The sequence below is a fragment of the Miniopterus natalensis genome, chromosome X, assembly GCF_054644295.1.
Source record: "Miniopterus natalensis isolate mMinNat1 chromosome X, mMinNat1.hap1, whole genome shotgun sequence".
NCBI lineage: Eukaryota > Metazoa > Chordata > Mammalia > Chiroptera > Miniopteridae > Miniopterus > Miniopterus natalensis.
The window spans coordinates 50,604,586-50,622,301 of NC_142103.1; the positions used below are offsets into that span (position 1 = coordinate 50,604,586).

General features: G+C 37.7%; 1 protein-coding gene across 2 annotated transcripts in view; it reads right to left on the reverse strand.

Moving 5' to 3' along the window:
- The window catches only part of ATP7A (ATPase copper transporting alpha), a 139,556-nt gene that overhangs the window by 68,385 nt on the left and 53,455 nt on the right, over positions 1-17,716 (reverse strand). For both annotated transcript variants that reach the window (XM_016207263.2, XM_087829450.1), the window contains 3 exons: positions 17,308-17,448; positions 3,149-3,638; positions 1,906-2,634 (listed from right to left, as the gene is read on the reverse strand). In XM_016207263.2, coding sequence (XP_016062749.2) covers positions 1,906-2,634; positions 3,149-3,638; positions 17,308-17,427 — 1,339 coding nt within the window. In that variant the 5' untranslated portion in view covers positions 17,428-17,448. The remainder of the gene's footprint in view (positions 1-1,905; positions 2,635-3,148; positions 3,639-17,307; positions 17,449-17,716) is intronic.

Sequence of the window (17,716 nt, forward strand, 5' to 3'; positions counted from 1 at the left end):
ATAGAAAATTCCCAGCGAACAAAACTCCTGGATGGGATGACTTCACAGGCAAATTTTATCAAACATTCAAGGAAGAACTAACACCTATCATTCTAAAACTATTCCAAAAAAATTCAAAAGGAGGGAAGACTTCCAAGCTCTTTTGACGAGGCCAGTATTATCCTAATTCCAATGCCAGGTAAAGACACTACAACAAAGAAAAAAAAATGTAGGCCAATATCTCTGATGAACATAGACACTAAAGTCCTCAACAAAACATTAGCAAACCAGATCCAGCAATATACTAAAAAGATCATACACCATGATCAAGTGGAATTTATTCCAGGGATGCAAGGTTGGTACAATATCCGAAAAACAATAAACATGATCCTCTACGTAAACAAAATGAAGGATAAAAATCACATGATCATATCAATAGATGCAGAAAAGGCACTTGATAAAATCCAGCACCCATTTACGATAAAAACTCTCAGCAAAGTGGGAATAGACGGATCATACCTCAACATAATAAAGGGATATATGACAAACCCACAGCCAACATCATAATCAATGGGCAAAAACTAAAAGCATTTCCCTTAAGATCAGGAAGTAGACAGGGATGTCCACTTTCACCACTCTTATTCAACATAGTACTGGAAGTCCTAGCCACAGCACCAGAGAGGAAGATGACATAAAAGGCATCCAAATTGAGGAGAAAATAAAACTGTTATTATTCGCAGATGATATAATATAGTATATATAGAAAACCATAAAGACTCCACCAAAAAACTACTCAATCTAATAAATGAATTTGGCAAAGTAGCAGTATACATCTGTTAAGGGATTAATTTCCAAAATATATAAGGAACGTATACTACTCAATACCAAGAAGACAAAAAAACCCAATTAAAAAATGGGCAAAGGACCTGAATAGACACTTCTCCAAAGAGAACATACTGATGGCCAACAGACATGAAAAAAATGCTCAACATCATTAATCAGAGAGATGCAAATTAAAATCACAATGAGTTGTCACCTCATACCTGTCAAAATGGCTATCGTCAATAAATCAACAAGTACTGGCGAGGAAGTGGAGAAAAGGGAACCCCAGTGCACTGTTGGTGGGAATGCAGATTGGTACGGCCAATGTGGAAAACAGTACAGAGTTTCCTCAAAAAATTAAAAACGGAACTGCCTTTTGACTCAGTGATTCCACTTCTGGGAATATGTCCGAAGAAACCTGGAGCACTAATTCAAAAGAATATATGCACCCCCATGTTCATTGCAGTGTTATTTACAATAGCCAAGATCTGGAAACAGGCCAAGTGCCCAGCAGTAGATGAGAGGGTAAAAAAGCTGTGGTACATTTACACAGTGAATACTACCGGGCTATATAAAAGGAAATCTTACCTTTTATGACAACATGGATAGACTCAGAGTAGTAAGCGAAGTGAAATAAGTCAGTCAGAGAAAGACAAATACCATATGACCTCACTTACATGTAGAATCTAATGAACAAAATAAACTGATGAACAAAATAAAAGCAGAAGCATGGATACATGGAACACACTGACTGCTGTCAGACAGGAGGGGAACTGGGGGAGGCTGATGAAAGAAGGTGAAGGGATTAAGCAAAAAAACATGTGTGTGTGTGTGTATATATAAAACACACAGACAACAATATGGTGATAGAGGGAAAAGGGGATGGGGGCTAGGTGGAGGTGGTCAATGGGAGGGAAATAGAGAGACAAAGAGACTTTGCTTGGTGCAGTGGGCACACAATGCTTTGTTCTGATGGTGTTTTCTTGAGTTGTACACTTGAAACCTGTTTGGTTTTGTGAACCAATGTCACCCCAATAATTCAATAAAAAAATAAAATGAATAAATAAATGATAAATAGGAAAAAAAGAAAAAAGGGATAATTACCTGGCAAGGTAGCATCAAATCCCATGTCTTCTATTGCTTTTCTCAAAGTTTCCGGAGAGGTTAGTAGAGGATCATATTCAACAGTTCCATTGGCATTCGCAAGGGATACTAGTATGGATTTTACACCTGCCTTTTTTGATATGACACCCTCAATAGACTGCACACAAGAATTACAAGTCATGCCATCAATGTTTATCACGGTTTCTTGGGTCAGAGGCTGGCCCATTCCTATGTTCAAAGGAATCTTTTGAAGAGATGAGCTGGAGGGGGAGTTTGAAGTACTCTCAACTCTACTTGAAATACTAACTCTATATTGTCCTGGTGATATGGCCTCTATTGCTTTTTTCAAGGTTTCTGGAGTGACTAAGCTTGCATTGTACTTTACTACAGCAGATCTATTCTCTAAAGAAACTACTACGCTGCTTACATATTGGAGTGTAGATAAAGCATTTTCAATATTTGACATACATGATTTACAATGCATGCCATCTATGATGAAAGTAACTGTGGAGTCATTGGTACATGATGGACTCCTTTGCTGTGATCCCTCTGAGGATTTGACTGGTGTGTTTTTTAGACGTTCTATATCGATACTTCCCAAGCTGAGGTACTTGGGCTGTTTTTTGATGAATGCTGGAAAGCCCACAGCTTCAATCTGCTTTTTTATTTCCTCTGTTGTGATAAGATGAGGTTGATAAACAATAGTAGCTTCTTGGTTGTCCAGGGAGACTAATTAATAAAAAGAAAAATTATTTGTTATTCCTGGGCTACTTCAGAAAATATTCTGTAGATAAAATCAATACCACACAAAATTGTTTCTCTCCCATTGTTGTTATTATCCTTTCTTAAAATAATTCTATTCTTTTCAGATAATGTTATTGACATAGACTGGAAAAAAGTAAAAGATATAACCACTATATCTATGGTCTCCAAGTTTCTGCACGCCTGAGGAAAAATATATTAGACATAAAGAAGACACCAAGTTATGCTGTATCAAGAACTCTGAACTCCATAAATCACCACCCTAACTGCCTTTTCTGCTACTTCAAAACTCATGTAACTTTTAATCATTAGCTTTACTGACATTAATCCTGGAATACATTGTACCTCAGACTTCAATGAAGCAATAAGCATTCCAGTCCCACAGATTCAAATCCCATGCTTAAGAAGAAAGCAGAAAGTTAAAAGCCCAAAACAGAAAACTGAGCCTTATAAAACAAACAAGTAACACCAGATGTATTACCTTTAATTCGCTGGACACCTTGCAGTTTCCCTATTTTTCCTTCAATGGTGCTAGTGCATGAATGGCAGGTCATCCCTTCCACTTTCATCTTCAGCATGACTTCACCTGCTTGAGTTGTACTGTAATCTTCACAAGTTCCTGACTTTTTCTCCAGACCTCCAGTATCTAAACTGAGATCTGGAACCAGCTCTATTATCTGATTGGCATTCACTAAAGAAGGGATTATTGTCACCACTGCAGTTCTTTGCTGAGGGGAAATTTTAATATCTGTGACACCCTTGGTCTTGAGCAATGTACTTTGGATATGGTCCCATGGCGGAGTCAGTGAAGCAATGACACTCAGAAACACAGTGTCAGTTAAAACAGGGAGAGGGTTAGGATTGTGGAGAATAGCATCAAAGCCCATGTCATCAATAGCTTCCTTTAGGGTCTTAGGAGTCTGTAGTTTAGGGTCATAAATAATAGTTGCAGTTTTTTCTTCCAGTGAAACCTTTGGAAGGAAATTTAAGAGTCAGTTTAATTACATTACATGACACAGAGCCTAAAAACAATCATTGCACCACATTTAAGAATGAAACAAATAGTTCAATCTAATGGAGTTTCTCTACTACTTCTAATCACTACTATTATCTTTGGAAAGAAACACAAAATGTCGTGAGTACTTACAGGAATGGTAAAGCTATATGTAGGTGTATGTGACTCAGGTACTGATCAGGCATTTGAAACGCACTCATAGACAAACACACCCTAGAACTACTACCATGACTGGGTGCATTTCATTGGCTGATATCTTACAAATTTTTATGATGTAGTCTCTCTCTCTCTCTCTCACACACACACACACACACACACTGGGTTGCAAGTCAGAAGATTTGAGCTCTAGTGTTATTTCTCCACTTATTAGCCAACCATACTCACTAGTTCTACCATCTGAAAAATGGGAAATATGCCCTATTATCTTCCGGGTTGTCATAAGGATCAGATGAGTAAACAGATAGGAAAGCAGTTCTTTGCAGCAGTGAGTAATATAAAAGTAAACACTGAACAACTAATATTTATCAAGCACTTATTATATGTGCTAAGAACTGGGATTCTCAAGATACAAAGCTGAGCATGACATAGTCACAGGGAACAATACTAAAAGAGAGAATAGAGAAAATGGACAGCCATTCATTCCTGAGAATATAGGTCAGAAAATGCTTCTTAGTAGTGATAATACCTGAATATTATGACAAACAGAAACCAGAAAGGATACATGAGGCAGGGGATTCCAGACAAATAGACGCACAAAAGTAGAGAAAGATGAAAGGCTGAAGAATTAAGCAACTACTTTATTACAGGGCCTCTAGTATGCCAATAATGATTTAAAATTTATTCCAGAGGTAATAGAGAGCAATGGAAAAGTTTAGCAGGGGGATGGCATGATCATATTTGCCTTTTAGAGAAGAATCATTTTGGAGGCACTGTGGAAGATTATGTTGGGGTGGAGTGGAGTGACAAGAGAGAATGGGAGATCAGCTAGGAGGCTACTGTAATTGCAATAATGGTACAATAGAAGGTCTGAATTAAGGCATGAACACTGGGGGTAAAGAGAAAAGGGGCAGTGGCAAGATATATTTTAGGACGGTAAGGCCTAGTAAGGAGAGTATAGAGGGTAAAGGAGATGAGTACGATGACTTAAAGGTTTCTGGCTTGGGCAAGTAGATATCAGAGAGAGGAGGAAAACTGGAGGAAGTTAAGAGGTTGTAGTGGAGAGAAAAAACGATGATGCATTTAGTTTTAGACCAGTTGATTTTGGGCAATAGTATGGTATTAATGTTCTAAAGGCAGTTAAAGTATGGGTATTATTATTATTATTATTATTATTATTATTATTAATTCCTGCTGAAAAGCTTTGTCCCATGAAATAAAAACAACCCTAAAATACAATTAAAAGTAATTCAGAGTAGGAAATCTTACTTTAAATCATCTACAACAATTATATAGTTAAATCTTTCACTTATTTTAACATACGTCATATTTTATTTCTCCTTTAACTTGGTAATCAATGGCTATGTATTTGGTAATATCTTGAAATGTACCCATGGCATGAAATTTTTTCAAGACTGATAGTTCTAGGAGATTCCAAGATGGTGACAGATTGACTGACACTCTTCCAAGACCAAAGTGGAATTACAACTAAAATATAAAGAGACCATCGTTAATAATCAACAGAAGACTAGCTGGATATCAACCCTCATAACCAAGGACCTAAAACGAAGACCACATAGAGACTGGTAGGAAGTGTGGAGGTGAGAAAGGGCTGGCTGGGCTCCCACAGACAGCAGCTGAAGGTCTGGAGGGATATCTCAGTTGGGGGGGGGGTCCCACTGAGAACTCTGGGGTCTAAACCCCAAGCTGGGCTCCCCAGACCAGAGCACCAGAACTGAGAAAGGAGCCCACATAACATATGGCCATGAAAAGCAGCAGGGAGAGAGAGCTGGAAAAGCAGGCACCCTCTTAAAGGGCCAACACACAAAGTTTTGTGTGCAGCCACTCACCTTGGGCTCCAGCAGAGGTAGGGAAAAGTAGACTAGAGCTATGTGAGGAAATCTAGGGATGCTGGCTTAGGGGATAGAGCTCAGAGGGCAGCCATCTGAATTCCTGTGCTGAGTCATTCCCCCATACTGCAGAGGACATCTTTTTCAGGCAGACATTTGCCATCCAAGCAGCTTTTGCCTAGGGGAGAAGCAATTGCCCCATGCTGTTGGAAAACTTCTCACCCCACCCTGTGGGGTTTCTAAGGCTTGAGGCTCATTAAGAGACTGATAACAATCAGTCTCTGGGTGCTTTCAGACTTTGCCTGATTTGTTATGGTCCCAGGGCTTGGAAAAGCAGACCTTGGTGGGCATCTTGGTCCTTTCCAAACACACCCAGCCCCAGCAGAGGGAACCAAAAGCTGTGTAGAGCAAAAGCTTCAAACAGCATATTAAAAGCCAGTCACAAACAGCATCTGACATTGGCCTACACCAGAGACCATCCAAAGACTGGGAGTCCTAGCAGATCTACCTAATACATAGAAACAAATTCAAACAGGCAGCCAAAATGAGGAGACAAAAAACAAGTCCCAAATGAAAGAAGAAAAGAATTCTCCAAAAGAACGGCTAAATGAAATGGAGATAAGCACTCTATCAGATATAGAATTTAGAATACTGATCATAAAGATGCTCAACAGCATGATAAAAGAAATGAAAACTATGAAGGAAATTAAGAATGGCATAGTAGAAATAAAAAAAAACATTGAAATGAATAAACAGCAGATTAAGGGAAGCTGACAACCGTATCAGTGAATTAGAAGACAGGGTAGAAAAAAAATCATTCAATCAGAGATCCAAAAAGGGGGGAAAAAAGGCAAAAACAGGAGGACAGTTTAAAGGAGCTGTGGGACAATATGAGATATAACAATATTCGCACCATAGGAGTATCAGAAGATGTAGAAAGTAAGCAAGGGATAGAGAACCTGTTTGATGAAATAATGGCAGAAAACTTCCCTAACCTGGTCAAGGAAAAAGTCACACAAGTTCAGGAGGCACAGAGAGTCCCAAGTAAGAAGAACCCAAAGAGGCTCACGCCTAGACACATCATAATTAAAATGCCAAAACTTATAGACAAAGAGAGAATCTTAAAGGAAGCAAGAGTCCAGCCAATGTGGCTCAGCAGTTGAGCATCAACCTATGACCCAGGAGATTGCAGTTCGATTCCTAGTCAGGGCACATGCCCAGGTTGTGAGTTCAATCCGCAGCAGGGGGCAGCCAATCCGTGACTCTCTCTCATCATTGATGTTTCTATCTCTCCCTCTCCCTTCCTCTCTCTGAAATCAATAAAAATATATATTTTTTAAAAGGCAGCAAGAGAAAAGCAATCTCTTACTTACAAAGGAGCTCCCATTAGGCTGTCAGCTGACTTCTCATGAGAAACTCTACAGGCCAGAAGGGAATGGCATAAAGTATTCAATGTAACACAAAACAAAGATCTGAAACCAAGACTACTCTAATCAGCAAGGCTATCAGTCGAAATAGATGGTGAAATAAAGAGCTTGCCAGGCAAAAAAAAAAAGGCTAAAGGAGTTTGTCACCACTAAACCAGCATTGCAATAAATGTTAAAGGAACTGCTGTAATAAGAAGTTGAAATAGAGAGAATGAGACAGAGAGGCATAAAGCAATAAAATGGCAACAAATAAGTACCTATCAATAATAACCTTAGCCTGGCTGGCATGGCTCTGCAGTTGAGCATGGACCTATGATCCATGAGATTGTGGTTCTATTCCCAGTCAGGGCACATGTCAGGGTTGTGAGCTCCATCCCCAGTAGGGGACGTGCAGGGGGTAGCCAATCAATGACTCTCTCATCACTGATGTTTCTATCTCTCTCTCTCTCTCCCTCTACATTGCTCTCTCTGAAATCAATAAAGGCATATTAATGTTTTTTAATAATAATAATCTTAAATATAAATGGATTAAATACTCCAATCAAAAGACACAGAATAGCTGAATGGATAAGAAAACATGACCCAGATATATGCTGCCTACAGGAGACCCACCTCAAAACAAAAGACACACAGCTGACAAAAAAAAAAACCTACTGGAGGACTTTAAAGGAGAAATCAATAGCAATAGAGTCATAGTAGGGAACTTTAACACCCCACTGACTTTACTGGATAGATCTTCCAGATAAAAAATCAACAAGGGAACAGTGACTCTAAGTAACACACTAGATCAGATGGATTTAACTGATATTTATAGAACATTTTACCCGAAAGCTGCAGAATATGCATTCTTCTCAAGTGCACATGGGACATTCTCAAAGAAAGACCACACGTTAGGACACAAAACAAGTCTCTACAACCTACAAGTTCAAGAAGACTGAAATCATATCAACCATCTTCTTGGACATTTACACCACGGAATAATACTATGCAGTGTAAAAAAGGATCCCTTACCCTTTGAGACAGCATCATGCGACCTGTAGAGTACTATGCTAAGCAAAATAAGCCAGTCAGAGAAATACAAGCAACACATGATCTTACTCATATGTAGAATTTAATCAACAAAATAAACCGATGAACAAAATAGATCCAGAGACATAGAAACACAGAACAGACTGAAGAATCTCAGAGGGAAGGCAGGGGTGGGTGGGGAGAGATTAACCTAAGAAGTTGTATGCATATATGCATAACCCATGGACACAGACAATAGTGTGGTGAAGGCCTGGGGGTAGGGGTGCAGGGTAGAGGGGATCAATGGGGGACATTTGTAATATTTTCAACAATAAAGATTAAAAAAAAGACTGATAATTCTAGCTGGTCAGGTTGCTCTTAGTTATGAAAGAGTTTATTAGCCTAAATGATCCAAAACAGAAAAAGTAAAAAGTAATTTATATTTTGTTTTAGAATATGCTGTATAACATTTTCCATTAAAAAGCTGCAGAATAGCCACACCATATATACTTTGGAAATATAATTTGAAAGGGATTCAATATAAACATAGCCACTATAAAATGAAGGCTTTTGTGTCTTTGTGTCTTTAAAGAGATTCTCTTCTAAGCTCTAATATCACTCTCCTGAGGCCAAATGATTTTCTGATTCAAAAAATTACTTTAAAATTTTAAACATTTAAACTAAAGGGGACAATAGGAGTGACTATAAAGGGGCAGCACAAGGGAGTTTTGGGTGGTGATAGGACTGTGCTGTTCATACTTAAATGAATCTATACCTGAGTTAAAATTCAACAAACTGAAAAAATTATAGAACTGTACAACAAAAGAAGTCAACTTTACTGTATAATTTTTTAAAACAAAAAAATTAAATAAGATTAAAAATTCAGTTCCTCAATTTCAATAGCCATACTTCCTTTTTTTTTTTTATAATGATTTCTTTTTTTTAATATGTCTTTATTGATTTCAAAGAGAGGAAGTTCAAACTCTCAAAAGCCTCTGATTACCTTTATGTTGAGTTGTTATGCAAATGCAAGAAAGTGGGCTTTAAACCATCTGAAGACTCCTACACTAACTGTTGCAGCATGCTAACCTGAATTTATTGTGATGACTTATGTAAATTAATTCCTAGGGGGACATAAAGGAATTTCAATGTGCTAAAACTTTAACCAAGGAACTTTCCAAAGTAACTTTTAAAAATGGAGAAATTTTAGAATATACTGATTGCCAGTTCTGATAAAAACCCAAATAAATATATTCTCTAATTTTTAAATTTAAACCAGTATGGGAGAAGATAGGAAATGCAGTGAGGAAGGCAAACATAGAACTATAATGTGGTTCAAATACTAGAAAATAATTTTCACATGTTTTTATTTATAAACCACTCATTGCTCAAATTACAGGCATAGAATTTTAGCTGTTCAAGGAAATTGAAGATCATCCAATCTCATCATTTATAGATGTAAAGAATATGGACTTTGGAGTTACACAGACCTGCATTTAAATCCTAGCTTTCATTTTCTTGCTGAGTTTCTTGGGCAATGTATTCAGTTTCATAGGCTTCATAAAGGAAACTCGATTACCTTTTATTATCAGATGAGATGGAGTACAAAAGAGAGAAGTGTACTAATGACAACCCAAGAAGTGGTAGTGACATAGTTTGTAGCTTTTATAGAAAATTAGAACTAAAAAGAATTATCTGGTCCAGTCTCTCAAGAACTGCAGCTCTTCGAATTAGGGTGATTTCTCCAAGGTTCTAGATTTCATCTTGCTTGAGAATAGCTGATGCAGCCTTTGCATATTTATGCAAATTTTACAGAAATCACATGCAGATAAAGTATACTATGCCTGAATTTCATTTTATACATTTCAGTAGATAAAGAGCACCATATGCATTAAAATAATGGATCTTTACAATCTGTGCAGACAGTTAGCACCCTCTACACCACTGTTAATGCTATTGAGGCCGCAGAGAACATTTGTTTTTTTTTCTATTCTCCCACTCCTGCCTTCAGCTAAATACAGTAAATAGACCCCACCTTGAGTCCTTCCTATGAGCCACATTCATAATTTGTAGACTGTTGTATGTTTATTTTCAAAGGAACTATTGATATAATTGAAAATTTGGTCCTCTGAAAATAAAAATAACAGCTTTTGCCTAATGAAAGATTCTGAGAAAAAGAAAACCTGTTGAAACTTTAGAACAATGTGGGGGAATAGGCAAAGGTGGTTTTCGTTGGTGGGGATCATGTCAAAGGAGAGCTGGACAGAACCAGAATCAGACTGCTACCAGCAGTTTCTGACTCTATGGAGTCTGTGCCCTTTTTTTGTTCACCACTGTGTCCCTAGCTGCTAGCACAGTGCCAAGCATATAAGAGGCATGCAGTAAATATTTGTTGAATAAATAAATGCCATTTTAGCTTCCTGCCCAAGGATTTGGCATTCAGAACAGTATTGTGATAATCACTGTATGAATTTCCTCTTAACAGAAACAAAAGAGCTGCTTATTTTTGTTTCCTTTGGGATCTTAGGCTTGAAGTCTCTTTGATATCTAACATTCAGAAGAAAAGTTAAGTGGTATTACCTCAAAAGGGCACAAGGAGAACAATTTTGTGTGTGTGGTTGGCCAGTTGTAAAACACACACATAGAAGTTACTAAACAAGGAAATGTTTTTCAGTCTGCAACATGAAAAAAACATAGGGCAATAAAACTTTTTGTATAGTATTTTATATACATAGTTTCCTTATTTCCTTGTCTTTTTATCAATAGAAGATAGGCTAAAGCAGTAGAGAGTGCAGAAAACCATCTACTGACAAAGTAAATTTTGCTTTTAAAATCAGTTTTGAGAATAATTTCTCATTGGGTATGCTGATAAATTGGCATTTTTGGGGGGAAATTAGCTCAAGGGGTGGATGATGAAGAGGGTAAAGGGGTTCAAAATATATTGTGATGACAAAAATATATGGTGACAGAAGGAGACTAAATTTTGGGTGATGAGCACATGATGGAATATACAGATGATGTAGTATTATAAAGTCGTACACCTGAAAACTATATAATGATATTAACCGATGTTGCCCTAATAAATTTAGTTTAAAAAAAAAGTTAAAAAACCTCAAAACCAGGTCTTCTTTAATAGATACTAGATACAATGTATTTGATCCTAAAAGGAAAAGAATCCCCCTTTCTTTGTAAAATGTTAGTACTTTATCAGAAAAATTACCTAGAGTGGTAGTGTCCAATGGAACATTCTGCAATGATGGAAATGTGTCAAATATACCCTGTCCTGTATGGCAGCCACTAGCTACATTGGCCATTGAACACTTCAAATATGGCTATTGAGCCTGACCGGCGTGGCTCAGCGGTTGAGCATCGACCTATGATCAGAGAGATTGAGGTTTGATTCCCAGTCAGGGCACATGCCCGGGTTGCAGCCTTGATCTCCAGTCAGGGGCGTGCAGGAGGCAACCGATTAATAACTCTCTCATCACTGATGTTTCTATCTCTCTCTCCCTCTCCTTTCTTCTCTCTGAAATCAATAAAAGATATGCCAAAAATGTTAGCATAATAAAACTGCTAATTATTATTTAAAAAATAAAAGTTCCATAGTTTTTAAAAAAGACGATTATCTTTCTTTTCTCTATGTTGAAAAATATTTTTACAAAAATCATTGTTAAATGAAGCAGCAGAGTATACAGCCAAAAATATAGGAAAATAAAATATTATAGAGGTAGGTGCACCAGGCATTAGTAGTAAATATGTTATTTTTATGGATTTTATGGTATTTGCTAGCTTTAAAAAATTTGTAATTTATAATTTTGTTACTTATTCAGAATACTTACTTTTGTACAGAATTTTGTGGGGGTTTTTTTTTAGTCTTGGATTATTTTTCTTAAAGACAGTCCTCTGAAATGTTTACGCTTCAGAGGCCACAAAAGGTGGATTCACCTCTTTCTAGGAATCATATAGAAAACTGTCCATGTCCAGACACAATTTACAGTCAGAATTTACCTCAAAATGCTAATACATAAATATGGCTCACTTTTTTAGAATGTCACAATTTAAAATTTCTAGATCATAGTTTCTGAGGTTGTATTTACTAAGACTAATGTGCAGTCAATTTGGGAACCAGATTTGGAGAGGACCTTGTTTCAACTAAGTCAGGAAGCTCTGGTAGTATTTGGAATAAAACTCTGATATGAAGTAATGTAATTGTGATGTTAAATTGAGTGGGGTTGCTTTATTGAAAAAATGCTACAGTGGAACAGATTAGGGCTTTAACAGAATTCAAGGAGAGTGAATAGTCAAGGAGTCTCTAATTTTTGAATAAATAGAACAGGTGATTATTTCTCTTTGCAGCTTCAGCACTTAAATACATTTTGGGAATTTTGTCTTAAATTGTAAAGTTTGTAAATTAGTGTAATACTCTCGTTTGTCCTGCCAGTGTCAAGACTAGACTTTAAAGGGATTAACCTGAAGTTTTTTTTTGTGTTTTTTTTTTTTAATCCTCACCTGAGGATATTTTTTCCATTGCTTTTCAGAGAGAGTGAAAGGGAGAGAGAGAAATATCAATGTAAGAGCGACACATTGATTAGTTGCCTCCTGCACGTGCCCCAACCAGGACCAGGGATTGAGCCTGCAACTGAGGTACGTGACCTTGGAAAGAATTGAACCTGGGACCCTTCAGTCTGCGGGCTGATGCTCTAACCACTGAGCCAAACCGGCCAGGGCCTGATGTTTGACTTAATCACTCTGTCAGGGGTTAAATTAAATGGGCAGATAATGTGAAGGTCTCGCTCTGGGACTGACTGGCCTTTTCGAAAGTGGAAATGTGAAAACAAATTTAATTGGATATAAGTGCTGAATGACTCCAAAGGTTCATGCCTTATTAGCAAATTACTTTGTCCTTGAAACTGAAACTGCAAGTTCTTTGAGTACTTTTTCCCTTTATGCAGATAAAAGCTGCCATCCATTCTGCTAATATAGGCTATTCTTATTTATTTTTTTAAATTGAACTTATTGGGGTGACATTGGTTTGCAAAACCATACAGGTTTCAAGTGTGCAAGTCAATAAAACATCATCTGGACACTGTATCATGCACTCATCTCCCCAAGCAAAGTCTCTTTCTGTACCCCCTCTTTTACCTACTGCTACCTAGCCCCCACACCCCTTTCCCTCAGGCTATCACCACACTATTGTGTGTAATATAGACTATCCTTTTAAAAAGTGACCACCTAGATGATAGCAATAACTAAATTCACCCTGTGGATCAATACATTCCTTACTCCCCTTAAAAATAACTTTTTAAAATACGTTTTTATTGATTTTTGAGAGACAGGAACATTGATGAGAAACATCATTTGGCTGCCTCCTGCATGCCCCCTACTGGGGATCGAGCCCGCAACCTGGGCATGTGCCCTGACTGGGGAATCAAACTGGTGACTTCTTGGTGTTTGGGACGACGCTCAACCAACTGAGCCACACTGGCTGGGCGAAAATAACTATTGTTTAATTCTTGAAAAAATAACACATGTACAGAGTAAAATCCCTCTCCCAAAGGTAACCAGTTATCGGTTTGCTATATATGTATCTTTCCAGAAATAGACGATGAATATAAAACGGTTTATATGTATGTGTGTATATCCCTATATGTGTGAATATATAGATATATATATCCCTTTTTACATAAATGGAATCACACTATACATATTGTTCTGCATCTTGCTTATTTCACTTAGCAAATAGATATTGTTCCATATGAGCATATAGAGATCAATCTTTTGATTTCTAATTGGAACTTTTTTTTGTTTTTGGCTGGGCGAAAGATACTTGTCTTTCTCATAGGTCAAAATATTTTTTATTAATGAGAGTTTAGAAAATTTCCTTTCAATGTCACAACTAGATATTGATAAATTTTTAGAGCTATTAAATTTAGGGAAACTATCAGCTTCTTTCATACATGAGCTTTAAGATTTCAGGGCATTTCATAAGTTTACCTGTGCAGTGATTAGTTTTAAATTCTCTTTGAAATGATATCAGTCACCTACCACTTTACACTGGGCCCTACACCTTTATACCATAATACTGGGTGAGTCAGTGGGTGGTAGGAGTATTACTGAAAGCCATCCCTACACCGGAATTTCTAGCAAAAAGGTCACTATACACACAAGTGACTAAGAACCACATATAGCCAAATATCCTACTAACACCAAAGTGAACCTCCCCTTAGATCCTCAAAATGTCCATGGCACATCCAATACCACCCAACACAAAGGGGAAGTCTAAGAGAGGGGGATTCAAAGTGGCAATAGACAACAGACTTAAAGGATTGTGGTTAAAATATTTTACTTTTGCAAAAATATGTAACCATGTGAACACATTGCTAAGGCTCTGTCCAGGGTCTCAGAAGGGGTCACTCACTGAAACTTAAGCTTCATTAACTTCACAATAAATCTGTCTCTGGGCCTAGAAGACTTAACACTTAGTAAAATATCTTTATTAAATATATTGGGTAATGTTGGTTAATAACATTATATAAATTTCAAGTTGCAACTTTATAGTGCAACATCTGTATACTCTATTGTGTGCTCACTATCCTAAATCTAGTGTTCTTCCGTCACCTTGTATTTGACCTCCTTTACCCTTTTCATCCTCCCCCATGCAGCAAAATATTTTTAAAGGAAGAAAAAAAGAAGAAAGGTCAAAATTATACTCTATACAATATGGGCCTTGGACTAAAGGAGGAGAGGTGAGCTGGAAAAGGCAAAGAAACTGTGTTTCCTTTTATTTTTAGCAATCAAGTTGTGAACAGGCCCTTGAAAGTATAGCCTTAAGTATCTGTCACTGGGATCTGTATAAATCATTGTTGATAGCACAAAGTGCTTCCACATTACATTGCTGCTACTTTTCCTTTACACTTAATCCAATTCAAATACATTTTTCTGACCTTAAACAGGCTTTATTAAACAGAGGTGAATTCTGGGAAGATGCAATAGAAACAGCAGCCTTACATATGAGTGGAGTGCAATAGGTTTGTTTTGGAAACTATAGAGGAATGTGCTTGCAAATGTTAAAGCAGAATTTAGTCCTTCATTTATACACGGAAATGTTGGCAAAACAAATGAAAGGTTAATGTGGTGATGGGGCGCAAGCAGGCTAAACAGCCATCTCAGAGAGGTGAATAAAGAAAAATTAAATTTATTAAAAGGGGATGCGGATATCCAAAGGGAAGGGCTACACAGCATTGAGTCAAAGGGTATTGGGTCCATGATGGCAGCCAAAGTATACTTGGGACAGTGAAACAAGGAAGAGCACAGAAGAGGCAACAGGAGAACCTAGGCTGGGCTGCTTTGGCTCACTGAGAAGTCAGAGAAAGAAGGGGCCCCTAGAGAAAGGTTTGGGGACCTTAGAGACAGGTTCAGGGGGTAAACCTGGGGACGAGCTGCTGCTGCCCACTGTTCCCCTGGTTGCAAGTCTCGTGGGGTCCCCTCAGAGGGATGGTGATGGTGCTGGCATGCTCCCCTGGTGGGGAGCCCTCACTGGGTCCTTCTTCCTGAGCATATTTGTCTCTTTCTTGCAGGCAGGAATCTTCGGGGAGGTCTCAGGGGACTGTCTCAATAGAATATTCATCAGCTTTCCAGGTGCGCTCTTTCAGGGTGGTGGTCTCCACTGATTAGTGGATGCCAGGGCAGGGGGTCATTAGTCAGTGTAGCTGATCCTGAGGCAACCAGGGCGCCACTTATTTGGGCCTGGAGCTGAAATACAGCTGAGGCCTAGAAGTTATCTTTAGGGAAGAACACTCAGGGGGTCCAAACCCCATGACTAGCTATATGCTAGGGGAGGATAGGTTACCCTGGGGACAAGGTTCTTGTTTTTTCAGTTTTGCCCCTTGCTAGGCTCTAGGGCTTCCTGCCCTGGTGAGTTTCTGTACCCGGGTTTCTGTACTTGGCTTATCTAACAAAAAACATTAATCTAAAATAGTTTGCCAGACAAAGAATAAGTACCTAAGTCACTTGGAGAAAAATTATGTGAACTAGTTTCTTGATGCAATTAGCTTTACTGCAATTAGCACAGACAGTTAGTAAGATTTAGCTTCTATTCTTGCCCCCAGCACTGGCCATATTAGATCAAGCAGAGGAGGTTTAATTGGTTTCATTTGAGAATAAAATCAAGTGCAGGTATCATACTTATTACTCACTGAAATTAAACTTGTTTTAAAAGCTTTGGGACTAAAGGTTGTAAAGTTACTTCTGCCATGCTCTTTTCAAATCAACTAACTGCAAAATATCCGTCTAATTTTTGGATAGTTACAAATTAGTGAAAAAATTACAAAATGTTTTTATAAATTTAAATATTTTGAAGAAAAACTAATTTGACAAAACCTGCAGTATAGTAGATTTTGTCACTTCTCAGCACTTCCAACTTGGCTCTCTCCCCAAAACAAATTAAAGAAAGCAGCATACTTGTGGAGGGGTCAGGAGAGAGGGGAGAGAGGAAGAGAAGAGCCTCTAAGACTGGAGTTATGTGAAGGTTGATGGTGAATACAAAAGAAAATCCTACTTTTGGAGCATGTGAAAGTAGAAAATTCATATCTAAGTATGCCTATGGATGCCTTCATGGCAGAAAACTTAGCAGAAGGCTTATTATACTATATAAACAAATTTTTTTAGCCACAACCATCAACACAGTCTTAGCTGACCAGAGTGTGTACTGTAGACAACAAATGAGAGAAACACTTCTTTCCCACCATACAAATAGTAAAATGGGTCCAAAGCTTACTTTGCCCTCTCTGGCCAAGATGAATGTGAAACTCAGACATGAAAAAGAAATCATCTACAGTTTCAGACATGGCAAAGAATTACCCACATATTGCCATCACACTTCAGATGACTCTTGAATTAAGGAAATTTTGTATCAAACTTCATAAAGAATCACTATATGCCAATTAGCTAATTTATTTGTAATAAAAACAAGGTAAACTGAAGTCAATTTGCTCAAGATCTTACGAGAAGTCTGAATCATAGACAAGAATATTGTAGAGACAAGAAGTATAAATCCTTGAAAAACACACACACAAATAAATGCAAAATGGTAAAAAAAAAAAAAAAGTATAAATCCTGTACTTCACTGAAAAGCCAAACCCATTTTGAAATCTCTGACTTCACTAATTCCCAAAGAGTAACTTACTTTAATGTGATGTACACCATTCAGTTTTCCAATCTGCTGTTCAATGGTCCAAACACAGGAACTACATGTCATCCCCTCAACAGAGATGGTGACAGAATTCACACCCATGCTTGGATCCATTTTGATTTCTTCTTTACATTCCTATTAGAAACAATGAATTCATTAATTTCAGTCATGGAAATAACACTTCCTTACTTTCCCCCACCTCCGTAATTGAAAATATAGTACTAATAAAATATAGTCAGTACTTTTTCTTTTAAATCCTCACCCAAGGACATTTTTTCCATTGCTTTTCAGAGAAAGTGGAAGGGAGAAAGAAGAGAGAGAGAAACAATGATGTGAGAGAGACACATCAATTGGTTGCCTCCTGCATGCACCCCAGCCAGGGCCAGGGATCAAGCCTGCAACT